Source organism: Telmatherina bonti (assembly GCF_933228915.1).
Source record: "Telmatherina bonti genome assembly, chromosome: 9".
NCBI classification, from domain to species: domain Eukaryota; kingdom Metazoa; phylum Chordata; class Actinopteri; order Atheriniformes; family Telmatherinidae; genus Telmatherina; species Telmatherina bonti.
This window is the reverse complement of record NC_136627.1, coordinates 37235671-37263496: the sequence shown is the minus strand read 5'-3', so window position 1 is coordinate 37263496 and position 27826 is coordinate 37235671. Positions and strand designations below refer to the sequence as shown.

Sequence of the window (27826 nt, the reverse complement as noted above, 5' to 3'; positions counted from 1 at the left end):
TTACCTCAGATTACTTCATGAATACTTTCATCGAAGTAATACAAATAAAAGTACTCGAGTACAGTAACTAAATTTAAACTGATTCTCTTACAGAAAAGCAGGAAGCTGAAGAATCTCAAAGAAAACATTTTTCTTTTTGTTGTTTTTTTATTAAAAAATTTCTATTTTCTGCTTTTTTCTTCTCCGAGCGGAATCTGTTGACTCATCATCATCATCATCATCATCACAACAAAGTTGATCTTTCCAGAATGTGATTCTGTGTTCAAGTTCATCTCCTCACCTGTTTGGCAGCATCAATGGGAAAACAAACACTCAGCAAAGCTGGATTCTGATTGGCCGAGACTGCGGGGATTCTGATTGGCCGAGACCGCTGGGATTCTGGTTGGCCGAGACTGCGGGGATTCTGATTGGCCGAGACCGCGGGGATTCTGATTGGCCGAGACTGTCATGTTTTATTTTTCACTTTCAAATGTAGAAATTTAATGAGTTAAAAAATATTTAGTAGAAAAATCATCAAAAAGACCCGAAACGCGTTGGATAGAAAAACTACGAAAAGAAATGGCCGCTACAGCCGATTCAGCTGATTTCTGTCTGGCAGTGAAGTGTGCTGGATGACATCATCGTCATCATCGAGTCCTGGAGACTACTTATGGCCCGCTGACCGAAGGAAAAATACTCACGTCGTCCTGATCGCTGTCCAAACTTCATCTGATCTGAAACCAGTTCCAGTCCTGGTCCTGGTTTTCAATCTGAAACCAGTTCCAGTTTCTCGTCTGGAACCAGTTCCAGTTCTGGTCCCAGTCTTCCCCCACCAGCTGTTTGAGCTGGTAAACATGAAGCTGCAGGAAAACGTCTTTCTGGAACATAAATAATCAACATGGAGTTTCACTCTGATTCCCGGTCCTGACCCGGAGCCCCGATCCGGAGCCCCGATCCGGAGCCCCGATCCGGAGCCCTGATCTTGAGCCCCGATCTTGAGCCCTGACCCGGAGCCCTGACCCGGAGCCCTGACCCGGAGCCCCGACCCGGAGCCCCGACCCGGAGCCCCGACCCGGAGCCCCGATCCGGAGCCCCGACCCGGAGCCCCGATCCGGAGCCCCGATCTTGAGCCCCGATCTTGAGCCCTGACCCGGAGCCCTGATCCGGAGCCCTGATCGACCTTTGAACCCCTCCAAGACGAGATGGATCCCATCTGAAAGAGTTTCTGAAAGGTTTTGTAGACAATCTGGTCCTTGTCTTCTGCCCCCTGCTGGACACTGCTGGTACTACAATGATTACAATCGCATCATAATAAAAATTATTTTCCAGTAAATTATGTTTTTTCCTCAGTTTTGTTTAAAGGCTGCAGATTCAGGTTTTAAACATTTATATTTGCCGTCCAGGAGTTCTCCGGTCGGGTTTTCAGTTTTTCCCTCCGTTCAGGTCCAGTCCTGGAGCCGGATCACGTCCAGGGGAACGATCTTTCTGAATTAAATGCATTTACAGTTACTGTGGAATCGAGCCCGCAGGCTTCGCTTGTTCTGGTCGGAACAACAGCCTGCGTAACCATGGTAACATCTGCATCAGGAGCAGATCTGGTCGATCAAAAGCTGGTTTCATTCATATGTGGTTTGGGGCTGGTGGGTGGGCCGATGGCGGCGCCGCTGTCCGAATTCACGGAGATTTCGGGGGAGACCGGTGCGTCGGCAGGTGCAGCCGCCGTGGTGCGGCGAGGCGAGACAGGTGTCGGAGAGCGGGTGGGGCTTGCTGCTGAGGGGGCGGGGCTTGGTGGGGAGGTGGGCGTGACCCTACGGTGGGGTGATGAGGAGGATAATGGCGAGGAAGACAAGGATGACGGTGTTCCAGAGGAATAGCGAGCACCTGGAGACATGGAGAAGCTACTCGGAGTCCTGAGGCCAAATCTGGCCTCCAGCTCACTGCAGACAGCTAAGCTCCGCCTGATGCCCTCTGACCCCGGCAAGGCCGCGGCGGCCGCCTCAGAGCCCTTGACGAGCTCCTGGAAGCGCTCCACGAAGCTCCCTCTGCGGACAGACCCCCAGTCCCGGTCCAGATGGTGTCTGCCCGGGTGGGGGCTGGCGGTCTGGCTCAGGCTGGATGTGGAGGGAGTCTGTGGCCCACCTGAGAGCCCGGCGTCTCGGGAAGGTTTGGTGAAGGGCATTGGGGGCGGAGTTTGCCGAGGGAGGCTGCCGCACAGCGAAACAGATGAACCTGAAGCTCCAGCTGGTCCTTGTCCTCCTGATGCTGAATAAAGACGCTCTGTCCGAAAACCGTCGCTGAGCTGAGAGTGAAGGCTGCAGAGACAGAAAGTGAGAGTGACGGCTTGGAGGTGACTGGACGGTCTGGAAAAGTGTGTGTGTGTGTTTTCTAAATGTGTTTGTCGTGCTGTCATTACGAGGACCGCCCCGGGTTGTAAACCTGCAGAAAGAGGACATTTTGGCCGGTCCTTTCTTTTAATCAAAACGTCAGCAGATATTAATATTAATATTAATATTCATCTGCAAATTCAACAGCTTCTTGTGAGTTTAGAAGAAATACAGGAAGTCACTCCGCAGGTTAGTTTAGTCTGTCCTCACTGCTTAGATATAATAACATTCAAACTAGGGATGCATCAATCCACTTTATGGGAGTTCCGATCGGATACAGATATCTGAAACTTGAATATCTGCTGATACCAGATCTGTTTATGTGAACATTATTGTGACTATGGTTGTTACTGCTGTTATAACTGTGTCAGATTTCATTAGCTTGTAATGAATGACCCATCCTTTCTGAAGTTACCTCACCAGTACAAATATAATATGACAGATCGAACAATTTCAACAAGTTTTATTCTGATTTGGCACATTTTACCTAAATACAACTATAAATGTGTGGTTTTGGAAACAAAGATCTGGCTTTTAGTGCCGTGTTCCTCATCGCATGCGGCTCTCTGACTCTTGACTTGCGGCTCGTGAAGCAGCCGCTGGCTTTCTGAAAACGCATCTAAACAAGTCATAATGATCCTCAACGCTGCAGTTCTCTCCACAAACAAGAGCTGCAGGCTGCTTGCGGAAACTCTGCTGTCCTAACGGCCCTAACTGACCCTGTCAGAGTTGCCAGTTCTGGATGATTTCAGCTCTTCTCTTGTCTTAATATATTGAGTTCGGCTCTTGTTGAATCAGCAATGAGGATCACTGTTTTAGTGTAACAAAAAATGTCACATTTTAACATTCAAGGCATTTATTTCTTTTAAAACACGTCCGAAGCATCAAACACATCTGCGCTGGCGCTGATAGTGTGGTATCGATAAACTTTTGTTAATACCATGTAAGAGTACACATGCTTCGTACTGAGCCGATACAGATACTGTTATCGGTGCATCCCTAATTCAAACACAATTTTCCTTCATTCATTCATTCATTATCCGAACCGCTTAGACTGATTAAGGGTCGCGAGGGAGCTGGAGCCTATCCCAGCAGTCTTTGGGTGAGAGGCAGAGTCCAGCTGTAATAGTGGGATTCTGCAGAAAGCCATCTACAGCGTATAAACAGGGGCCCAGATTGCCATAAATCACAGAAATAATCCCCATTTACCCCCCAAACCACCCAATGAGTGTGTCAGACCTGCAGGTGGAGGCTCTCGGCGTGCTGTCGGGGGTTCTGGTCAGAGCCAAGTCGCACTGCTCCAACAGCTCCAGCAGCTCCTCCTCTGTTGGTCCACCAAGCGCTGCACAGCCAATCACAGCCAACAAAGATCAGTCTTCGACCAATCACAGAGCTTGACAAAGTCACACCTGAAATGGTTCTGACCTCTGATGTCCACTTTGCCGGCGATATCCATGGCGGTCGTCAGGTCCCACATCTGGATGCTGCCGTTACTATGGCCGCTGAACAGGTAGCGACGGGGCCGAGAGCCAATGCGGCTCGAGCCTTCACACTCGTGGACCATGAAGGCCGTGATGGAGGTCCCATCAACTGAGCGCACCTCGCACACCCTGAAACGCACACTGGCGTCAGTGATGTCATCACGTTTAAACACTTAGTGGTCATGTTTGCTTTAGTTTTAATTCCTCTTTAATTTGGAATGAAAGTTAAATCCGCTGCAAAGAGATGAAAAAGGAACATGGAAACATCAAATTCCCAATGAGAATAACATTCCAATAAAACTTATTTCCATAGTAAATGGTTGGTTTATTCCCATTATAAATCCAAATGGATTAATTCCCCTATGACATATACGTTCACTCGGCTTTAGTTAATTCCAGTTGTTCTCTGTATGCTCGTTTCCTTGTGATGCTCATATTTTCTGCCACCCGTCTCCGGTACGCCATCGCCCTTCTCTGGTGCTTCACACTTACAACCAAAATCAAAGCGAGAATGGAAGTGGAGTTTATTCGTTTCCGAGATGCAAGTACGTCACGTCCGCCCCCGTCCAATCACAACTCCTCCCAACATCCCGATCTAAAGCAGAATTCAGTAAGGACGGATAAATGTGGTGTCCGTGTAAACCTCAACTTGTAACGACCGTTTCCATTTACACACAAATTAAACACTTTAATCAGGAATTACTGAAAAACATCATCTAACCGTCGCCAAACTGATTCACACTAAAAGAAGTTCTGGTTCTGGCAAGTTCTAAAAAACAAGGTGTGAACCGTACCTCTTTCCGTTGGACGACAGTCTGACGTAGAGCTTGTCAGTGTCGGGGACGACTCTCTGGATGAACACCTGCTGGTCGTCTCGCTCGCCGTACGGACCTGAAACCCCACAGAACTACGTGATGTCTCTGAGATCAACTGAGCAAGGCCGAATGTAGCAAATGTGACATTAAGTGTGACGAGTACGACTCCCGCTGGACTGAAGCTGAACTACGATGAAGAATGGCGCCTGATCACAACCCCGTGGAGGTACTTTCATGGTTACCTATCTCTGTCCCAGCGCTGCAGCCTCCATGTCCGTCAACGTCGTCAAGGCTGAGGATCTTGAAGGAGGTGAGGGGAGTGGATCCTGGCTGGGTGGAGATCATCCCTCTAAATCGGGTTACCGTCCAAGTTCGCACATGGTTGTTATCTGCACAAACTGACAGACAGCAATCATAAAACTGAATGAAGCAGGAACAGCAGCCATAACCAGACTTCACCAGATCAGATCGTGGAAAAGATTATTCCTTACATAGTCCTTTTACAAAACCAAGTCGTAACTAAGACTTGTGGCTGAGACCAACTCTTGTAAACAAGTTCTTACCAAGTCAAATGCCTGAGGCGAGTCCTTACTGATACATGCCTGAGATAACGTCCAACAAAGTTTTTCAAGTCCTGACAAAGACTGAAGCAAGTCTTTATGAAGATTTGTGCCTTAAAGGTGCCCTTAATGAAACCTGTGCATGAAACTAGTTCTTAGCGAGTCTCGTAACTGAAGTCCTCACAAACACTTGTACTTTCGTTCATTACGAAGGCTTCTGCCTGAACCATCTTTACTAAATATTTACTAAATCTCATACTGGAGACAAGGTATCAGCATTTGTACCTGAAACCATCTAAACACCTCTTTCCTGAGATCAAGTGTTCCTTAGATGCATACCTGATATGAGGTGTTTCTCGGAGAGCATGATCTTGGTGACGGGGCTTCGGTGAACGGAGAAGGTCTGGAAGAGCTGAGGCCCGGAGCCAACGGTCTCTGGATGCTGAACAATGACACGAACAGTGCCAGAACTGGTCCCATATGCGATCTCGATCCAGTTTCCACTGTCACCTGAGCACATGCGACAAATCCTGAGTGTAAGAGACCCTCATCTTCTTTCATCTGACACATTTTCTATCACTGTCGCCATTTAACATCAGCAGAAAACAGCCAGTTTGAGACCGCAGGTAGGTTGCGCCCTGATGAACCTGATAAGGTCTGCAAGGCCACACAAGGCACACTGATATCTGAGGAGGGATTGGACTACGAGAAATTCATAGACCTCAAAAGACACCTTGGTAGGAAGGAAGAAACCATGGATCTTATGGTGAAGTGACTGGTGAGGTTTGGTATGAAGCCTAAAAAAGCAGCGAGGTGCCACCTCAATGAAAGCTTACCACCTGCAGGAAGGAGGGTGGAGGTTGGTGGAGTTTAGGCTTGGTGAAAGGGGAGGGCAGTACCCAATTCCCAGTATCACAAACTGGCTATTGGGACGTAAATAAAAATCATTTAAGGGACGTAACCTGGCAGGGAACGAGTTGTCCAAAGTGATGGAAGGTGACCAGCTCTCAGAGTCCCTTGGTGGATTCCATTGGTCTCCATTGGGGATTTGAACCTACTGGATACTCAAATCCTGCATGACCAGACAGAACCTCCTCCTTGTTTTTGGACTTCTGTAATCGTCTCAGATGGTCATAGGGTATTTGGTAGCAGTCCACCTCAGGCCAGACATCTTTGTTATGAATTTTGTCTTTCATATTGACCCAACTTTTTTCTGACGAGTTGATGAACAGTCCATCAGAGTTGGTACTTACTGGTTTTAGGCGTGAGGTAGACGCTGAGCGCCGTAATGGCGTCTTCCGTTGGGTCTCTGTACAGCTCCGTCACCAGCAGATCGTTGTCCTTCATCCTCAGAGGAAACTTCTGAACATCTGAAACATAAAAACAGTTTGATCTTTACTGCTGTGACACAGAAAACTGAGGACTAATGATCCGTTTTACTAATATTAGCTGGATGCAGTGTCTCTTACCGATATAATAGATGGATCCATTGTTGCAGCCCAGGATCAGGAATGAGCCGGCAGTGTCATAACTGCTGATGGGAACCACATCCTGGTTCTGGAGAGGAACCATAGAGACCAGTTCAGCCTGACCTACATCACAACTGACCAGCTGAACAGGCCTAGAACCAACTAACAGATCCAGACCGGATTGGACACACTGACCTGGACCAGAGGTATCAAACTGATTTTAGTTTCCACAATCAGTCCAATCTGGTCTCCAGTGGGTCCAACCAGTACAATAACAGCATAATTACCTATTAATAAAAAAAAAAAAAACAACTCCTATGATTTCCTCTTGTTTAATACAAAGCTGCACAAATATAAATCTATTACCAAGAAGTTTTACTAAAGTATCCTATTAGAAAACATGACGAATAAGATCAACATTATGTAAATATATTTATATATTCATTTAAACTTAACTTTAAGAATAATTTGCTAATTTCTTATTTGTAAAATTCCTTTAAAAACTCTTATAAATTTTAAAATAAATTTCAGACATTTCATCAATTTAATAAAAATATTTTAGTTTTTTTGGAGATTATTTTTGTTTATTTTACATATTAACACATTTACGACAGCATTACAAACAAAATTTAATCCCATGTATCTGGAACTAGGAAAAGAACTATTTAATATTACGATTATTGTACTTTTTCTAGATCCATAAATTAGATTTAAAGACTCCAACTTCACAGGGACCCATTAAGAATTGGAATTAATGTCATTTATGTGATTTTCACATTTTCCACATTCATCTCACCACAAAGACATCCAGGTCCACCTGAGTATGACTCCACCCACCTGCCAATGTTTGGTGACAGCGTTCCAAACCCCAACCTTCCCAGTGTGGCTGGTGGCGATCAGCTGGTTACCAACGAAGAAGAGAGCCTCGGCCGGCACGTTCAGGCTGAAGACGCCTGCAGGAGAATCACATTAAGTCTCTGTTTGCTGAACTCGACGTCATGCAGTAGTACTGCCAAACAGAAGTCTTAAAAACATTCAGTTAAGATGAGAAAACCAGCGGCTTTCACCGATTTCGTTTCCATTGCCATCAGGACAGATGGACCACAGGATGATCTCCGTCACCGAGGCAACAGCCACCATCTTGTCGTTGTCTCCCAGTGAGCCGCCCATCACTTTGGCATTGAGAGCGACTCTGTCGATCATCCAGTCGAGGCGAGGAGAGGTGAAGACCTGCTGCCACCCGGTCGACTCCTTCACCCTGGAAGAGATGGAAATAAAAGTAAACTGACCAACCTGATCAATAATCGCAGCCAATTGTTCCCAAACTGGGGATTGGGACAAAGAGACGATTGCAAAAATTATATAGCAACATTTAATCCAGTATATCTGGGGAATTTTTAGCAGAAATGTCCAAATTAAACCATTAATTCAGATAAATCTGTGGAGGTGGGGGTGGGTGAGGTCCACGAACCGCGACGTTTACATCTGCAAATTAAACTGTTGGCTCAAACTGGAGATTTACTCCCAGCTGCTGATCCTCCAGAAGTTTGTCTTTTTCTAAAAAGTCATAAGAAGGTGTCGCTCGCGGCTCCATTCTGGGAATATTTAGTTTTCTTCTTCTGTTTGTCGGCTGGAATATTCAGCTGTATGCTGATGATACCATGTTTTACTGCAGTCACGATGCTTTTATTTCTCCTGTTAACCCTGGGGTCAACGCAGACACATTCACACTGCATATCCAATTCAACGCAGCCAACTATAAACCAGTTTTTAAACTGTTAAACCAGAGTTATGATAAACATGTTCTGATCTTATGAGTGTCATTTTAGGTCCATAGTAGTAAAACAGAATGTAAGAGTAAAATTAAACATGCAAGGTTGTGATGAACATAATGAAACCAGAATAAAGAAGGTCAACTGATCTGAGTACAGCCCGTCCTCGGTTTACGAACGAGTTCCGTTCCTACGCTGCGCCGTTACCCAGAATTACACATTTGTCGGATTTTTACCCTGAAGTTCCCCCTTAATCACTAAATAACTATCTAAATACATGTACTGTACATCATATTAATGGAAAAACAGTACAGGCAATTAAATTAATTACAATAAAATAAGCATACTCGCACTGAAGCGTCGTCTCAGCCTCCGCGTCACGCGTTGTAAGAGCTTATACGGAACCTGGTAACTTAGAAACTTGTTCTATTTTCTTTATGTACGTTAATTTAATGAGCGTCGTAAAGTCGGAACGATTTAAATCGAGAACCGCGTAACCGGAGGACCGCCTGTTTTAAAAATATCTGGAAATGTTTTAAACTGGTTTCATCCTCATAATTAATGCTCTTTAAAAATAATCTTATAATTAAAAATGATTTTTCTTTCACCCAATGTGGATGTGATTATAATAAACCATCGTCTTAAACTACAATTCACTGCCATATTTAGGCAGCATGAAAACTTATTGCATTTTTATATTCTGTCCTATGATACCAATCACATTAACTAGACCTGTCGCAACAAGTCAATTAATCGCACAATAAGAAAAAATCTGCGCAATAAGTTTGCAAGGCGCAATAATTTTAATTAGTCTCTCTTTTCTCATTCGAGTGTCACATTTCTCTGAAGACAAATTAACTAAACGCAGCAATACAACAAGCTTCCATCTGTACATAAAACACAACCATCAACTGCAAAAAGAGACCTTAACGGACAGGCTAGCTGCGTCTTCCCGACAGTCCACCATCGCTGTGGTGTTCAACGACAGATTAAACACGACCAGGACAGTTCAACATGGCGTGCACTCAGACAGCGTGGTTGGCAAAGCCATGCTGCCGTTTAATGTTGTTAAAAAAGCCACATTTTGAAAAATGTTGCAAACATTTCACAGCCTGTATGAATCACCTGGATAAACATTCATGTTACAAACGGCATTTCCTCACCTTTACAACGACATGAGGAATGACATTTTACCTTTCCACCTCTGGTCCAGTCCACACGTCCCGTTATACGACCATAGACTGCAGCTGTGTTACATGGTGTTTAGAGACCAGATGTTCCAGATAACCATGTTGCCAAAACCCCAGGAGAAATCCTGATGTGTTTCAGCAGACTGGATGAGTATAAACTAATCTGCACATCGCGTTCAATGTTCTCTAGAAACTAAAGTATGTTGAGCTTGAAGAGGGTGTATGCATTATTTTGGCTTTATTGTTATTGAAGTTGAAGATGGTCTCCAAATGACAACAATAATCGCTTATCTTATCGTCTATCGCAATAATTTCTGAGACAATTAATCGCATGGCAGAATCTGTTACCGTGACTATGTAAAGTGTTGTTTACCTGTAACAGACAACAAACTGTGCGTACGCCACAGCGATCCAGTTATGATGTCCGCAGATGATCCGTACCATCCCGGGATCCGATAACCCACCTACAAACACAGACAATATTCCGATACATATCATAGGTATGTATTAATGTCATGTTGATAAAACCACATATGGTCGTTTCATTTCACGGTACTGAACTGAAAACCAGAATCTTGTGTCACCTGCAGAAGTCCTCTCCTCAGTGCTGGCCCTCCCCAGCATCCCAGAATTCCCAAGGTTGGGAGGCATGGTGTTGCTTCGCCTGACTGGTGCTCTCTCGACCGGGACCACCCGACCTGCCATGAACTGCGACCCCGCCACACTGTGTCGGTTCCGACGCTTCACCGGGTACACTGAGGCGGACGACACAGAGAAGGGCAGCTGTTTCAGGACGGCTCCGTTCATCAGTCTTCCTGTTCATGCTATAAACCTTCAGCTGCCCGGGTGGCATGTGGGCGGGGCCACAGGTGTACCTGCAGGAGGCAGGTAGCCGTTAAACAACACGTTTCCACAGGAGGAGCGGTCCAGCTCGTCACACAGCTGCAGCTTACGCACTGCAAAATACAGAAGATTAATACTCTGGAGAGAGTATTTAGAATAAAGTAGAAAATGATCCCTTCATCACCCAGCGGCGTGATGCCGTAGAATTCAGCCTCATGCACCAGCATGTGCACGTTGATGGAGCGCGGATACAGCTCTTTGGTCCGCAGGAAGTTCAGGATGGGAGCGAACAGAGAGGGGTCCCTGTCGATGAAGATCTGCACACAGAATGAACCCGTTAATTCTGATCGATCCGCCTCGGGGTCGCAGGAAGACCCGATCCCTGCAGTCCGCCTCGGGGTCGCAGGAAGACCCGATCCCTGCAGTCCGCCTCGGGGTCGCAGGAAGACCCGATCCGTGCAGTCCATCGGGACAAGTCGCCAGCAGGACCCGATCCCTGCAGTCTGGCGAGAGGCCAGTCCGCCAGGACCTGATCCGGTCGGCGGTCCATCACCGGGACACACAGAGACAAACATTCGCTCTCTCCTAGGGAGGACTTACAGTAATCATTAAGCTAACTTTGGACGGGGGAGGAAGCTGGAGAACCCAGAGAGAACACACACACACACACACACACACACACACACACAGGGGGAAGATGCAAGCTGCATGCAGAAAGGCCACCGTTCAAACCCCCCCTAGGTGCGAACCACTACGCCACCGTGCAGCCAACATGAAACAGGTCTGGAGACTCACCGCTCCAGTTTCATCCTTCAGCGTTGAGATGCGACCGCTCAGAAGACTGAAGACAAAAACACAACATAGACATTTAGTATGTAGAACGTGGAACCACAGGGAACCTGGGCTTTTCTGCAGACGCTACGAGACAAGCGGCTTCTTTTAGACCCACCTGGAGAAGAAGGAGTCAGGAACCCAGGTCAGAGTCTGCCGGGAGGTGCTGAACCTGCAAACAGACCAGCAGCACATCGGTTTCACCTGGAAGTCCAGGTACAACGTAAACACCTGGAATAATGTAAACACCTGGAATAATGTAAACACCTGGAATAACGTAAACACCTGGAATAACGTAAACACCTGGAATAACGTCCCACCGGGAATAACGCCCCACCTGGAATAATGTAAACACATGGAATAACGTACCACTTGGAATAAAGTCCCACCTGGAATAACATAAACACTTGGAATAACGTTCCACCTGGAATAAAGTCCCACCTGGAATAACGTAAACACCTGGAATAACGTCCAGCCTGGAATAACGCCCCACCTGGAATAACGCCCCACCTGGAATAACGTCCCACCTGGAATAACGTCCCACCTGGAATAACGCCCCACCTGGAATAACGCTCCACCTGGAATAACGCTCCACTTGGAATAACGCCCCACCTGGAATAACGTTCCACCTGGTAAACGTTCCACCTAGAATAACGTTCCACCTAGAATAACGTTCCACCTAGAATAACGTTCCTCCTGGAATAACGTCCAGCCTGGAATAACGCCTCACCTGGAATAACGCCCCACCTGGAATAACGCTCCACTTGGAATAACGTCCCTCCTGGAATAACGCTCCACCTGGAATAACGTCCCACCTGGAATAACGCCCCACCTGGAATAACGCCCCACCTGGAATAACGCCCCACCTGGAATAACGCTCCACTTGGAATAACGTCCCACCTGGAATAACGCCCCACCGGGAATAACGCTCCACTTGGAATAACGCCCCACTTGGAATAACGCTCCACTTGGAATAACGCCTCACCTGGAATAACGCTCCACTTGGAATAACGTCCCACCTGGAATAACGTTCCTCCTGGAATAACGTCCAGCCTGGAATAATGCCTCACCTGGAATAACGCCCCACCTGGAATAACGCTCCACTTGGAATAACGCTCCACTTGGAATAACGCTCCACTTGGAATAACGTCCCACCTGGAATAACGTCCCACCTGGAATAACGCCCCACCTGGAATAACGCCCCACCTGGAATAACGCTCCACTTGGAATAACATTCCACCTGGAATAACGTCCCACCTGGAATAACGTTCCTCCTGGAATAACGTCCCACCTGGAATAACGCCTCACCTGGAATAACGCCCCACCTGGAATAACGCCCCACCTGGAATAACGTCCCACCTGGAATAACGCCCCACCTGGAATAACGCTCCACTTGGAATAACGCTCCACTTGGAATAACGCCCCACCTGGAATAACGCCCCACCTGGAATAACGCCCCACCTGGAATAACGTTCCTCCTGGAATAACGTCCAGCCTGGAATAATGCCCCACCTGGAATAACGCCCCACCTGGAATAACGCCCCACCTGGAATAACGCTCCACTTGGAATAACGCTCCACTTGGAATAACGCTCCACTTGGAATAACGCCCCACCTGGAATAACGCCCCACCTGGAATAACGCCCCACCTGGAATAACGCTCCACTTGGAATAACGCTCCACTTGGAATAACGTCCCACCTGGAATAACGCTCCACTTGGAATAACGTCCCACCTGGAATAACGCTCCACTTGGAATAACGCCCCACCTGGAATAACGCCCCACCTGGAATAACGCCCCACCTGGAATAACGCCCCACCTGGAATAACGCTCCACTTGGAATAACGTCCCACCTGGAATAACGCCCCACCGGGAATAACGCTCCACTTGGAATAACGCTCCACTTGGAATAACGCCTCACCTGGAATAACGCTCCACTTGGAATAACGTCCCACCTGGAATAACGTTCCTCCTGGAATAACGTCCAGCCTGGAATAATGCCTCACCTGGAATAACGCCCCACCTGGAATAACGCCCCACCTGGAATAACGCCCCACCTGGAATAACGCCCCACCTGGAATAGCGCTCCACTTGGAATAACGCTCCACTTGGAATAACGTCCCACCTGGAATAACGTCCCACCTGGAATAACGCCCCACCTGGAATAACGCCCCACCTGGAATAGCGCTCCACCTGGAATAACGCCCCACCTGGAATAACGCCCCACCTGGAATAACGCCCCACCTGGAATAACGCCCCACCTGGAAACTGGGAAAGGATTTTCTTCTGTCTGGATGGACAGCAGATAATCCAGTTCCACAGCTTCCATTATCAGACAGAACTTCACTTCTAAGCACTTAAAATGGTGAGCCCTAACCCTAACCCTTAGAAGAGGAGAGTCAAGTAGAAATTATGTTGAATAAAATCCCATTCATTATTTGACCCACACCGAATAAATCTACTCACAGCATTAAAGAAATCTGGTTCAACCAACAACAACTTTTTTCAGATGAACATTTAGAAAAGAGACATTTAATCCAATCTTTTTAACTACAACACCATATTTAAGAACTATTTTTGTTTTTCACAAACACTTAACTTGCCCCATTTTCTCTGATGTTCTCAGTCTGAACATTTCCTCCAGATGATGACAGACAGTAACTGTGTTTTCTGCAGATCTATTTCTTACAAGTTCTGGCTTATTTTTTCTGACTGTTACAAACATTTAGCTTTCTCTTTAGAAGTTCATCTCCAAGGCAGTAGGATGTAAAGAAGTTTCACATCTCCTTTCAGCACCTCCACGTGGCTCTCCAGTGTACACTTACATATTTTATGCATAGCCAGATGTTGAACCACAGGTTATCCATATTTTTAAGCCATATTTGGCAGGATTATTGGACATGTACTGTCAGAAAGGACAGCAGCGCCTGAATTAAATAAACCGCTCACCGACAGTAACGTGCAAACCAAGACTGTACAACAAGGTAGAATTTCAACCCATTTATCCCGAACATCTGATCGCATCTAGCTTGTCTCTTTCATGTCAATTCACTCTGGTATCATGGCTGTCAAGTCAGATGACTCGAGATTTCATGTCAAACGTCTCCAGAAACGTTGTTGCTGGAAAGATCTTCATTCCACAGACTGACAGTACAGAAAGTTTATCCCCAAGACACACCGGAGTGTTTGTGTATGAATGTCTGTTCTAAAGCATTAAAAACATAAATAAGCATCAAAATTAAGTACATTAAGGACACATTGTTTTACTCTAATCAGCGACTTACCCACACTAAAGTGTCAAAATGACCCATAACATCATCTTTGTATACAAACACTGCACAGTTTATAATCCCAGAAGAGGAAAAGTCACAAATTTTCATGAAGAAAAAGAAAAGTTAAGCAGTAGTTTGTTCACCACAAAAACTGAAATGGGTCAAATTGACCCTTAACATAATATAAAGGTTAAAATACAATTACATCTAATAAAATTATTAGCATTTTAAAAAAATTCCTTTACAAGGTTTAAACAAAGAGCTTAGTGTTGCAGTACTAATCCACGTCTTATCAGATGGTTCCATTGTCGGACACAAAGGCACAAATCTATCACAACAAAACTTTATATTGTTTAAATGTTCATTTCATTTCACAGCAACAGCTCCTCCTTGTACAAATAAGTATAATTTACTGGTTTATGTTGTGGGACTGACTGGTTTATGTCCATAGAGGAAAACAAAGACATCAGGTGTTAAACTGAATCATAATGAGGGCGTGGAGCCTCTAATAAGGCTAAAAGTTACAGCAAACGTTCACATGAGCGGTTTATTATTTAGTTAACTAAAAGAAAATAATTACTATGATGTTTTATGAGATTAAATTGGTAACATTTTTAATAAAGGAGGAATATAGAAGAGGGATTATTGCCTGTCCGATAATGGACTCCGGACTGTTAGCATCGCCCTGCTAGCCGGGTTAGCTCCCCGCTGCCTCACCTTTTCCCTCCGACGTTCAGGTGGATGATGTCCCCACTTCTCACCGTGGAAGACATCCTATGAAGAGTCGGCGACTCCAACTTTATGAGAAATTACTACATTAGTCCATTTTGGGGGAAAAACTTCAGGTTTCCGGACCGATTCACGTTCACTTCCTGTCGCGCTGCGGGGTGGAAGGCTGGAAAACCCGGAGCGGATCAGGATCGGGATTGGAAACCCGGAATGGATCACTAGATCTGTACTAATAAAAACACTTTCATTTTGTGTTTAAAAAAAAAAAATATATATATATATATAATTTATTGGAAAAAAAAGAACAAGAGATAGCACACATTTATTTGCAAACCCTTCTTCTTCTTTAGAAACAGAAATGACCATATTTGGACATTTGTGGAGCTCAGCATGATGCTAAAATGTGATTGGATAAAAAGCACACAAGTACATATATAACAGATATGAATGATGAAAATAACAAGAGTCTATTAAGTCCACAAAGTCAGAGAACATAAAGGCTTAGTACCATCTAAATAAAGATGGTAATGAACACACCGTCAGGACTTATGGCTCGTGTGACCAAATGAATGGAGATGCTCCACTTCCTCCTGGCGTGTCAGATCTCTTCCTCTTCGCTGCAGGAATCCTCTTCCTCCCATTCATTCTGCAAAGCACAGCAGTGCATGTGGACCGTCCTGCATGAACATCCTCCATGTGGACATGTGGCGGCTGCAGGGTCAACGCAGCCAGCTCCTGTTTGAGAGCTTTATTGGGAACGTGAAGATGCATGTCACGAACCTGCTGTAAAAAAGCAGTAAATTTAGAAACATAGCTGGTTATATTTGGAAACAATGGTGTGTGGAGAATGCAGGGCTAAAAGTGGAAGATAGAAGCTAAAAAGAGGTGAGAATCAGTCGGAAACACATCCTGTTATCTGCTAACAGAGATGCAACAGCTGGACTTACTGTACAACGTTAGTTAGTACTTCAGTAGTTCAGCGTTGATATCACGCTGTGCAAAGATATATTCTGCCTCTTCATGACTGCAGAAAAGATGTTGTTGTTTACTGAAATATCAACCAAAAGCAGGTTAGAAACATAAAAAGTTGTACTATGGTTATTTATGGTTTTACATATGGATAATTATGACTTATTTTATAAAATCTTTTTCTCCTATAATGACATTTATCTCACGAAAATGTCATTAAATCTCATATTAGTGGTTTTAAGTCTCAATATTGTGATTATTTTAATCTTATCATTATGACTTAATCTTATAAAAATGTCTTTTTTCTCATATGATGATGTTTTATATTCTAACAATGCCTTTGAATCCATTAAAAAGACTTTTTATCGTTTATATCTGTCATAATTCTCTTTGCATCCCATGATTATGACTTAAAATGTCACAACTAGAATAGATAAGAATTTAACTTTTTTTTCTCTTATAATGATGCTTTCATTTAAATTAATATCTTTAACTATAATTACATTTTAATCTTTCATTAATGTCTTTTTTTTTCTTGTAATGAGTTGTGTCATAATTTTTATGTCTTTATTTAGAAATATTTTGTTTCTCTTTATGTACAGTTGTCAGGAACAGATTTCCATATTTACCCAAACACGATGCAACGAGGCAAAATATAAACATGTTATCATGTTTTAATACTTCCTATTAGAGTGAGGGGGAGGTGGGGAGGGAGGGGGAGGGGGAAGGGCGGGAGAGAGAGAGAGAGGGAAGGGGAGGGGAGGGGGGAGAGAGAGAGAGAGAGAGAGGGAAGGGGAGGGGAGGGGGGAGAGAGAGAGAGAGGGAAGGGGAGGGGAGGGGGGAGAGAGAGAGAGAGAGAGAGGGAAGGGGAGGGGAGGGGGGAGAGAGAGAGAGAGGGAAGGGGAGGGGAGGGGGGAGAGAGAGAGAGGGAAGGGGAGGGGAGGGGGGAGAGAGAGAGAGAGGGAAGGGGAGGGGGGAGAGAGAGAGAGAGAGAGAGGGAAGGGGAGGGGAGGGGGGGAGGATGATAAGTAACGGAGGGACGGTCAGACTGAAACTGGAATCTGAACTTCAGACGTTTTGCTTTCAGCTCGCAGCTCCTTTCAGTCCGACGGAACATCTGTATGGACACCTGACGACACATCTGGCTGCACACCTGGTGAGTTCAGCTTCATCATCATCATCATGTTGCAGGAAACAGAAAAGAGGAAGCTCGTAGGAAAAGGAAAAGCAGAGCTGTTGCTGCAGTTTTGTGAACGTTGTGCAGGATAGAAAAACCAGACTGAACCTGGTTGTGACTCGGCCGTGTGATCGGTGTCGCCGTGTTTCCAGGAAGCACTTCTGATGTCGGCGATCCCCCCCCACCCCACCCTGCAGGATGTTTCGGACTTAATGTTGATCCTCCAGTGTCCAGCTCCGGTCCTCCAGGGTCAATCCTGCAGGTTTTCCATGTATCCCTGCTCCAACACACCTGACTCAAATTAATCAGTCACTGTACAGAATTTTATTGGCTGTTGGATCCAATTAATATGTGCCAAGTGCGTTGGAGCAGGACAGGCCCTTGAGGAGCAACCCTGGACAGCCCTGATCCTGAAGTGTCACAAAAAGCTGCAACAGAAGTCACGACGAGCACACGACGGCGGAAAAAACTGCGAAGTTTGTAAAGTAAAAGCTGTTTATTCATTTCTGAACTCGTGCAGTTGTTTTCGTCCAGTTCAAGGTTGCAGTGAAGCTGGAGTCTGTCCCAGCAGCCATCAGGCAAGAGCTGGCGGTCCGTCAGAAACTGCCAATCACAACCACTGGTAGGGACAGTTCAGTGTGAACCCAACTTCATGGCTTTGTACGGCGCGAGGAGGCCGGAGAATCGGTTAACATCGGTGATATTATGCGGTGGGAAAGGTGAAAACAAAAAAATAAAACAATCTTCAATTCAGCTTTATTAGTACAGCGCCACTTCACAACAATGTTGTCCCAGGACACTTTACATCCACATCATTTCAGGCCAATTCATACATATCCTATAATAGAAACCAACTGATTGCATCGAGTCATGACTTTGATCCAATCCTCCATCCTGAGCTGCACAAGGCGACAGTGGGAAGGAAAAAACTCCCCTTTAACAGGAAGAAAACCTCCGGCAGAACCCGGCTCAGGGAGGGCAGCCATCTGCCTCGACTGGTTGGGGTGGAGAGGACAGGAAAGACAGATCAACATGTACAACTGCACTTATTCAGGAAGACCTGCGGAAAAAAGGAGAAATATGTTAGAGACGGCCATATTGGCATATATTTATACATTAATATATTAGAGAAATAGAGCGAGGTACTTCTCAGTGTATCAGGTAACATCCCCATTGCTACATAAGTAATGGATGGCTAGACTAAAAATAAGCCTGTAGCACATGTTAGGACCTGCGTCCAACTGGACAGTCCACTAGCACCTTCCTATGACGTGCTTGTGTTGTTCTCACTCATATGTAAGTCGCTTTGGGTAAAAGTGCTAAATGATGGGAGAATAGAGAACCTGGAGAACCCGTCCATGTTCCAACCTGATGGAGAACGTTGTTGTGAACTTTATTTCAGCGCAGCAGCTGCCTTCTGCTGGTTTTATGGTCCTTCTGCAGTTCTACGCTCCAGCGTTCCAACTGACTGACGGTCCTCATGGTTAACCTCTGGTTCCTCGTGTTCTCGCCTCCTCTACGACTCAGCATGTGATGCTGTTCATCGTCTACAGTCCCGTAACCATGGAGGGAAATGCTCTGAGGAACTGGCATTAATAAGAAATACAGCAGTTTGCTTATGGGTTCCTTGAACACTTCAGCATGGAGAAATTCCAGTGAACTCACAGCAATCGGCTCACAGCGTTTAGCGCGGGAAGCTAGCAGTCCGAAGTCTTTTGTGAGTTTCTAAAATCTCTTACAAACTAGCTCCTGAGGGGAAGAGCAAAAGCATCACTCATGCCTCAGTTTGCTGTGAAATCTCAGGATGAGAGTAAAGATGTCGGCATGGCGCATCCTCCGGCCCGTTTCGCCAGAGGACTGTCCTCATCTGGTCCCCTCCCGCGACAGGCAACAAACTCCTCCCCTATCACTCGTCCTTGCTCCTCCCAGCTGATGGAAAAGAAGCCGACCCAGAAACGTCCGTCACTGCTCACTTTGTGTAGCAGAACCTTCGCCGTTTCTTACTTTGTGTGGCTGTAAACCCAGAGAGAGAAAGTTCTGTTTGTGTTGCGCTTTTTGTTTCACCGAGACGCTTCAGGGCCACCGTAGTTTTCTGATTAGCAGCCATTCTGACGTAAATCTGCATGTGATCATCAGACTTCATAAACCTCCATCAGATTCCTAATAAAGAAGACGAATCCTTTGAATTCCAAATTCGGCTCTTAAGTCTGCGAAGACTCCTGGTTTTCCTGGTTTTCCAGCATTTAGCGCTAGAAGCTAAAGGGTTTTATAAAAATAAACAAAGAAGCTGATTTTGGCACAAACAATCACCTTTACGGCTCCTTTCTGAATATATGTTTTCATCTTAAACCAGTGGAACTTTTTCTGGTTTCTCTGGTAATTTAGACGGATGGAAAATGTTTTTGTTTTTGACCTGAATTATTTGTTTTTCCTGTGAAACTGGAGGTTTTAACCACATGAGGAAGTGCTGCTGGTTTGTGTTTCCGTTTGTTTCTTTCTCTTTTTTCAGCTGAGACCACAAACCCTTTATTTAAACTCTAACCTCGTCCGTCGCTCCCTGATACAACATGGGCTGTATCACCATGGCAACCTGACACGTATCAGACTTCTTCTGAGTCCAGTGTGTTGCAGCAGGGAAACTCCTGCCAGATGCCAACTCCATGATGATAACACCATTATCATGATGACTTTTACCATCTTGTTGCTAGAAGAGACTTCCTGTCAAGCTTTTAACCAATCAGAGATGTTTCTGATGCACGATGGAACCAAAATAAATCCTGTTTTCTTCCTCTGGTTGCTCTTTATGCTGCTGCATCCATTCATACATTCATTTTACAGAATTCAACCTCATGATCTGACAGCCGAGGCTGAAACATCGACCCTCCAACGTCATGTTTCCATGGAAACATCGCGTATCCATGGAAAAGTCACGTCTCCATGGAAACGTCATGTATAAACAAAAACATCATGTCTCCATGGAAACATCACGTATCCATGGAAACATCACGTATCCATGGAAACGTCACTTCGCCATGGAAACATTACATCTCCATGGAAACGTCATGTCTCCATGGAAACATCACGTCTTTGTGGAAACATCACATCTCCATGGAAACGTCATGTCTCCACGGAAACGTCACGTATAAACAAAAACATGGAAACGTCATGTCTGCATGCTCACTGGGGTTAGAAGGTTCAGCTTCTACATGTGTATGAGAAGCAAAAAGCAAAAGATGGTTTGTGGTTTTAAGAATTAAGATTGACTCTTGTTTTTTACAGTGTACAACCATCAGCGATACATGTACGCTGTAAAAAGCAAAGACAATGAGTTTTTATGTGGATGATTTGTAACCATTACCAAAATAAACAAGAAGCACCGGGATTAGTTCAAATCCTCCATGACGTCATATTAAACATGTAGACGCGTAACTCCAGCTCTTCACCATGACAACCACGTTGGTGAAGCAGGTTTGACCAACAAATGACAGAATGCAAATGTTTTATTCCTCTTTGAACTCGGACATGAGAGATCGCAGGAAGCTTCAGCATCTGGAAAATCTGATTTTACTGCAGTGTTTACAAATGTTTACACGTGTAAACGCAGTGATTTTAAACTGTCTGAAATCGCAGAAAATACCAAACTGACTTTGGTTTCCAAAAATATCTGCTTTTCTTTTTAAAAGGGATCATTACTGTTTTATTTTTACAACTTTATTTCTTAAAAAAAACCCAAAAATCTGGATGATTTTAAGTATAGATGGATGGATGGATGGATGGATGGATGGATGGATAGATAGATAGATAGATAGATAGATAGATAGATAGATAGATAGATAGATAGATAGATAGATTTTTGGTCATGTAAATCCTGACAGATGAGGAAAACGTTCAGCAGTTCGGAGGAACGAGGCTGAGATGTGGCGGCGGGTGGGATGGCTGATAGCTGCTACACACGCCGACCAGCGAAGCAGCTGATGTTTATCTGACAAGAAGCCCATAAAACGCAACGAGAAAACATCTCACAGGAAGCCAAAACACTTTGACCCTGTTTATCTGTGAAGCAGCAGAGCAGATATTTTCAGCTCGTTCTGAGTAAAATCAGCTTGTTTGGTTTGATAATAAACAGAATCAGCGAGCAGAAGGAGGCTTAAAATAAGTTTCTGTCCAGGGAAACAAAAGGCGCCTGAAGTGGTCCTGCGTCTGCGCTCCATCCAGGTGTTTTCAGAGGGAAGCGTCTTGTTTGTGCACGTGGCAGCGGGTAAACAGTGCACGGCGCTCGCTCTGGAAACACAAAGGCCTTTCAGCGAGGAGGGAACTTCCCATTTGTTTCAGTGTGAGAGTGGAACAATGTTCCAGAACCGACTGGTCAGATCCAGCCGAACCAAAACCGGCTGGTCAGACCAGAACCGACTGGTCAGACCAGAACCGACTGGTCAGACCAGAACCAACTGGTTGGACCAGAACCGACAGGTCCGATCCAGCCGGACCAAATCCGGCTGGTCGGACCAGATCCGGCTGGTCAGACCAGAACCAACTGACCAGACTGGAACTGAACTCTGGTCCTCCACAGCCACAGTCCTGCGAGTGTCAGGAGTTTCCCTGCTGCAACACACACAACTAGCAGAGTTTGTCATGCTCCTCCTCCGCCTCCTTCTCCTCCTCTGCATCTTGTGGATCTGGACTCTGGTCCGCCTGCAGTGGAGGTCCCCGTTTGTTTGAGGCGAGACAAAGTCAGTGGGCTGTGCCCGTCACGTACATGATGCCGTGATGTACGTGATGTAGCACGATGGCTGAGCGAGCGGCTTTGGAAGTCGAACCGTGTCTGCGTTCAGGTAGCTTTAGTGCGACTTAACGGGATTTCCTGGGCCTGTGGTGCCGCGACTGAATCAGAGTGAAGATGGAGGCCAGCTGGTCAGGTTCAGAACCTCAGACAGGACAATGATACAGATGTCAGGTTCAGAGCAGGTTTTCTCAGCTGTGCAACACACAATATTCCCAACGTATAAACAATCAGGAAGTGGTAACTATGGTAACCTGTGTGCTGGTTTAGTCTTTCCAGGGATGGATCATCTCAACTCTTCCCAGATCCCCTCAAACCAATCGGACAACAGCAGCGTCTTCACCAAACAGGTCCTCCCCCCGCTCTACTGCATCGTCTTTGCTGTGGGCTTGTCTCTGAATGCCGCCGCAGCCTGGATCTTCTTTAGGGTACCTGGGGACGCTGGTCTGGTAGTCTACCTGAAGAACATGGCAGTGGCCGACCTTTTCATGCTGTCCACCTTCCCCTTCAAGCTGGCGGCTGATCTGGGCTTCGGAGGCTGGCACCTCCCTCTGATCATATGCCGCTACACTGCTGTGCTCTTCTACTTCTCTATGTACGTGGGAATCCTCTTCATCGGTTTCATCAGCCTGGAACGCTACATGAAGGTTATCCACCACACCCCCAGCTCCATCTCCCTGTCCTCTGGCAGGTCTAGGCTGGGTGGGGTGTCCTGGCTACATCTCATGCAGAATGCCGCCTTTGCCCGGGTGTTGGCGTTCCTCACCTGGGGCCTCCTTCTCCTCAGCAACCTTCCCAACGTCTTGCTCACAAGCCTCCCGGCCGACCAGCAAACGGCGTTCAGTTGCATGAAGCTGAAGACGCCGCTGGGTGTGCAGTGGCACAAGATGTCCACGATCTTCAATGTGTCCCTGTTCTGGGTGACCCTGCTCCTGGTGGCCTTCTGCTACACCTCCATCTCCCGCCACATGTACAAGTCGTACCGTCGCGTGCGCCGCGACAACAACGACGTCTGCCGCAAGTCCAACCGCAGCATCTTCAGCATCCTGGCAGTGTTCTTCATCTGCTTTGTACCGTATCATGTCTGCCGCATACCCTACACGCTGAGTCAGATGCCAACAGCGGGCTTCAGCTTGGACGCTCGATTCCTGCTTTTCCAAATAAAAGAGGGGACGATCTTCCTGTCGGCGCTCAACGTCTGCCTCAACCCCATCATCTACTTCCTGATGTGCCGAACCTTCAGAGAGTCGCTGCTGAGGAAACTGTCTGGCAGACGGCGGAGGAGGTCCCTGACCACCGGCCAGAGTTCAACCAACATCTAGAGGGAGAGACAGAGTCATGAGGCAAGGAGCAAGGACAGCTTGAACCCTTTGTTTTCAGGATCATTTAACTTGATCGGACAGCCTTCTTCATCAGTGGATTATCACATCAGTTGTCATGGAAACAGTTCATTTATGAAGCTGAATGTAATTATAGTAAAATAATTTTCTTCTATATCCCAAATATGAATAAAAGTAAATAAACATGAAGCTTTTGTTTGACAGTAAATGTAGTTTCATGAGTTACTGGAGGTTCTGTTCATAGAAACTCAGTTTCCCTTCTGGTTTCATGAAAAGAGGAAGGAAGTGTGTCAGATGGGAGAAAGTGGGCAGTGACTATCGGGTATCAAACCTGCAACAGGCTGACTCCTGCAGCGTTATTATCAATGTTATTTCATCTGATCAGTTTTGCTGCTCTCAGGTCATGAGTGGGATAACTGAAACTCACTTATCGGATTATTTTCTATAACATCTAAACAGAAATCCTGTTCATTAAATGAAATTAAATGTCTATATTTAAAGAGAAAATAATAATAATCTTTTATTAATAGAAGAATTTTCTCCTTAGAAGTGCTTCCAGTTGTTTTTCCATTTTACATGAGTCACGGTGCTGCCATCTGGTGGTCAGAGTTCATAATTACATGCAGTTCCCTGTAGTTACAGTCTATCGCCACTGGAGGGCAGTGCAGACACTGCGCGTTTCCACCGTATTATTCGGGATTTATTTACTATTAAATACATAACAAGACAATTCTGTATCTAATTAATAAAATATAGATAAATATGAGGTAAGCAGGAGGAGATAAAAAAAATAAAACCACTTTAAAAGCATCTTTACTTTTTAAATGTTTATTATTGAAATAAACTGCAGGATTTTTTGAGAATGTTCCTAGATTTTTTAGTAGAAACCAGTTAGAAACAAAGTTCTGTGCTGATTTATTTAGAAAGTTATGTTTTACAGTAATATTATTATTTGTGTATTGTAGATTGTATGGTATGAAATAAAATTAAATTCTTTTCACCCAGATGAGCGTCTGTTTGTATCATATATGTATAAAAGAACAATAACAGTAATTAACATTATAATGACTTGTGATAATAAAATACACACAATAACATGAAAGTGGTGTAATAAATAAACTAAATTTATCATCATGTAGGATTTAATGCCAGCTGATCTGACCACTACCGAGCTGTCACTGAAGAATGACCCCTCCTCTAGACTTTGTAATTATAGATTGTACAGCCTTGGAAGTTATTGATGATGAGATTTGGATCTTATTAGCATCCTAAAACAATTCAGGCCTTGTATATAAATAATTCTCTTCTTCCTCTTTAGGATGTTTTGGTTCCTGGGTCACATATGGCACTTTTTCATTCTACAAAATACAAACCATTTGATAAATGCAAAGTGTACATTTTTGGTGGCAGTCTGGGAAATGTCAAAGATTAACTGCAGTTAATTGTTATTTTTCATACAGTTTTAAAAGTAATAAATGCTTGCATATAGTTGCAAATACCCACAACTACAGGAGGAGCTGTACTTGTTGACTTTAAATAAGATTTTTGCTTATTTGTATTCTAAAGTTTCAGTTTGCTCGGAGCATTTCTGTCTTTCTCATGACTGAAAATTACGGGATGAGAATTCAACATCAATCTGAAGCCAAAAAAAAAAAAAAGATTTGAAACTTTGAAAGTCCGCTTTTGAAAATTGAAAAACTCAAATAAAGTTCTAAAACTTTATTTATTTTAGAAGCCTAATAAAAAGTTTGAATCTTGGCAAACATAACTTTGGACTGGAATTGTTAGTTTTAATGAGTGCAACATGCATCTTACAGAGTTTCAGCCTCATGTTTTCAGGTTCAGACCTTGTGTTGCTGTTTTCATGTCAACATAGGCTTGTCGTCCCTACACATTAGTTTGCAAAAACTTTGACTGCAGTGCTGCTGATTGTTTAGCAGAGTTTCAAACCTTAAATTTACCTTCGCATTGTCAGAGTTTTGTCCACACCGCCGCATTCGTCATTCAGGCAATGAAGGTGAAAATCTCTTGACCCGACCAGATCTGCGGGACCACGAGTTACAGGTCGGTGCACACATCACTATCCTGCAGCGTCTCTGTCATGAATTTACTGACAAAGACCTAAAACAACCAAAGACCCAACATAGCCAATCACAGTGTCAGAAAATGTGACATCATCCATAGCATCAGGGTCAACTCCGCCCCTTCTCTGTCAGTTCCTCTGTAAAGGTTCCTCTCAGCAGCCATGTGAGGAGGTTTTAGGAGTCGTCGGTGAGATGTGTGATAGCAGCGTCTGGCTGTGCACTGGGAAGGCAGTGGCCGGTTTTATGGGATGAAAATAAAAGATAAGGAATAAAAAGTAGAATGCTTTTTTTTTTTTTTTGTAAATATTTACTTTTTATTTTTACGTTAAACAAACATCCATGATGCCACATTGTGGGACGATGTGGGTCATCATGGGGAGGTTATTGTTTGGTGAATAATTCTGCTTATGGACGACTGAGTTACCGCGACGACATCTGCACCACAAAGCTGTGTTTCCCTGTTGCCAAGTAACAGAATGTAGTCACAACTTTGACCTCTAGGGTTCGCGCTTTATTTCTCTTTGTCAGTAGGTGTGTTTCCATGACACCTAGAAATGCGCAACAACTAAATATCTCTATATAAAACACAAATGGAAACACCTGGATTTTGAAAAAATCTCAAATATCGCTGAAACATTTTCACACTCTCATGAGATTTTTCCAGATGTTTCAATATGAAAGTGTATGTCAGAAAGAGTAATGGAACACTTTTTATGTGTCCTGGACGTGATGTGGGGGGTCATGTGATCAGTTCATTGACGGTATAGATGGCATGGTGTGGAACAACAATCATCAAATTTCAGAGTTTTAGAAAAGACTAGGATAAAAGATTCAAAAAGCTGTAGAAAATTCTCGGTAGCAGGTAGAAAACCCCAAAATATCTCTACGTGGCTACCTTATATACGCCGCAGTTCTTATAAAATCTCGAGATTTTACGAGAACTGAGGCTCATTCGCTGAACACTGTTCAATAAAAAAACCTGTAAATTGTTTGTTGAAACTAAGAAATAGGTTTTGACCACAGATGTTTCATGACAAAACAACAGGAAACTGATTCACACAGACTCACAAGAACTGGACAACAGAAGATGGTAAAAACGTTGCTGGTCTGATGGTAGGATCCGAATCAGCTGGGTTCTCGTCACACTTTGGTCCCTTCAGTACCAACATGGCATTGAAGGTGGGCTTGATAAAGTAGATTTGGTTTCTTTCTGCTCCCTTACGTACTTAAATGTGAATGTTTGTTTCAAGTATTGTCATTTGTTGCCGCCATCATATATCTGTCTAGCAGACTGAGTTTGCAGAAGGTGGATACAAACACGGGGTAGATGTATGAGGGATAAGGAGTTTAATGAATATCACTAGCAAGACCACTACATAGCCAGTGGCAGGAAATGAGGTGAACACAGGCGATCTCTATAATGGCAGGGTCAGAAGAATCCTGGGAAATGCATTGTTGGCCAGTGGTCAGTCGGCTGGTGAAGCTGAGCAAACCAGACATGTCTTCTATGTTGCCATGGTTGTTCAGTCAGTTCATCCACTAGGGGGCAGTGTTGAGTTCAGAGTTTTGACCTGGATGCTAGTGGTAATGTATCTCTATTAAAGTGTTTACAAGCATCCACAAACATCAGAAGAAGAATCTGTTCCTCTGAAGTCTTTCGGGTATAGCTGTTCTCTCAGACATGTTGCGAAGACGTTGCTCTTCCAGATAAAGGAGGGGACGATCTTCCTGTCAGCGCTCAATGTCTGCCTCGACCCCATCATCTACTTCCTGATGTGCCGAACCTTCAGAGAGTCGCTGATGAGGAAACTGTCGGGCAGACAGAGGAGACGGGGGTAAGAAATCAGGACAGAGGAGAGAGGAGACAAGGAGCAAGGACAGAGGACAGAAGGGAAGGAGACGAGGAGACAGGACAGAAAAAAAATCTGAACTCTTTGTCTGCTCTGGATCTTTGAACTGAGCTTCACAACCTCGATCATCAGATCAGTTGCCATGGATACATGTCTAAATGTGATAAGAAAAGTTAATGAATGAAAGTGAATAAAGTTTAACGTGTTTCTGAAATTTTGTTCATGTGATGATGAATCATAATTTTCCTCTGATCTTAATGTTTGATGGAGCAGGAAGGAAGTGAGACATCATCAAACCAGAT

The 27826-nt window shown here is 44.7% G+C and overlaps 2 protein-coding genes across 4 annotated transcripts; one reads left to right on the top strand and one right to left on the bottom strand.

The window, feature by feature from the left end:
• Positions 1–112: 112 nt before the first annotated feature.
• On the bottom strand, positions 113–15408 carry shkbp1 (SH3KBP1 binding protein 1). Of its 3 annotated transcripts, XR_013771461.1 has the most exons (18): positions 15313–15403; positions 11443–11496; positions 11289–11334; positions 10678–10810; positions 10526–10606; positions 10235–10405; positions 10024–10114; positions 7756–7946; positions 7526–7641; positions 6689–6776; positions 6473–6589; positions 5559–5729; positions 4902–5057; positions 4639–4735; positions 3789–3973; positions 3603–3705; positions 1078–2291; positions 113–960 (listed from the first exon to the last, which is right to left on the bottom strand). XR_013771461.1 is itself a non-coding variant. In XM_079246947.1 (17 exons), the coding sequence occupies exons 2-17, from the start codon at positions 11517–11519 to the stop codon at positions 1583–1585; spliced, it is 2532 nt and encodes an 843-aa protein (XP_079103073.1). In that variant the 5' UTR covers positions 11520–11528; positions 15313–15408; the 3' UTR covers positions 113–1582. The 3 variants fall into 3 exon arrangements, 2 of the variants coding, with proteins under 2 accessions (XP_079103073.1, XP_079103072.1); XM_079246947.1 differs by having other exon boundaries at positions 113–2291; positions 11443–11528; positions 15313–15408; XM_079246946.1 differs by having other exon boundaries at positions 113–2291.
• A 7123-nt stretch (positions 15409–22531) lies between these two features.
• LOC306760892 (P2Y purinoceptor 14) lies at positions 22532–23572 on the top strand (the record flags this gene model as incomplete). The annotated part of the gene is made up of 1 exon (XM_079246932.1): positions 22532–23572. The coding sequence occupies one exon, from the start codon at positions 22532–22534 to the stop codon at positions 23570–23572; it is 1041 nt and encodes a 346-aa protein (XP_079103058.1).
• Positions 23573–27826: the final 4254 nt, after the last annotated feature.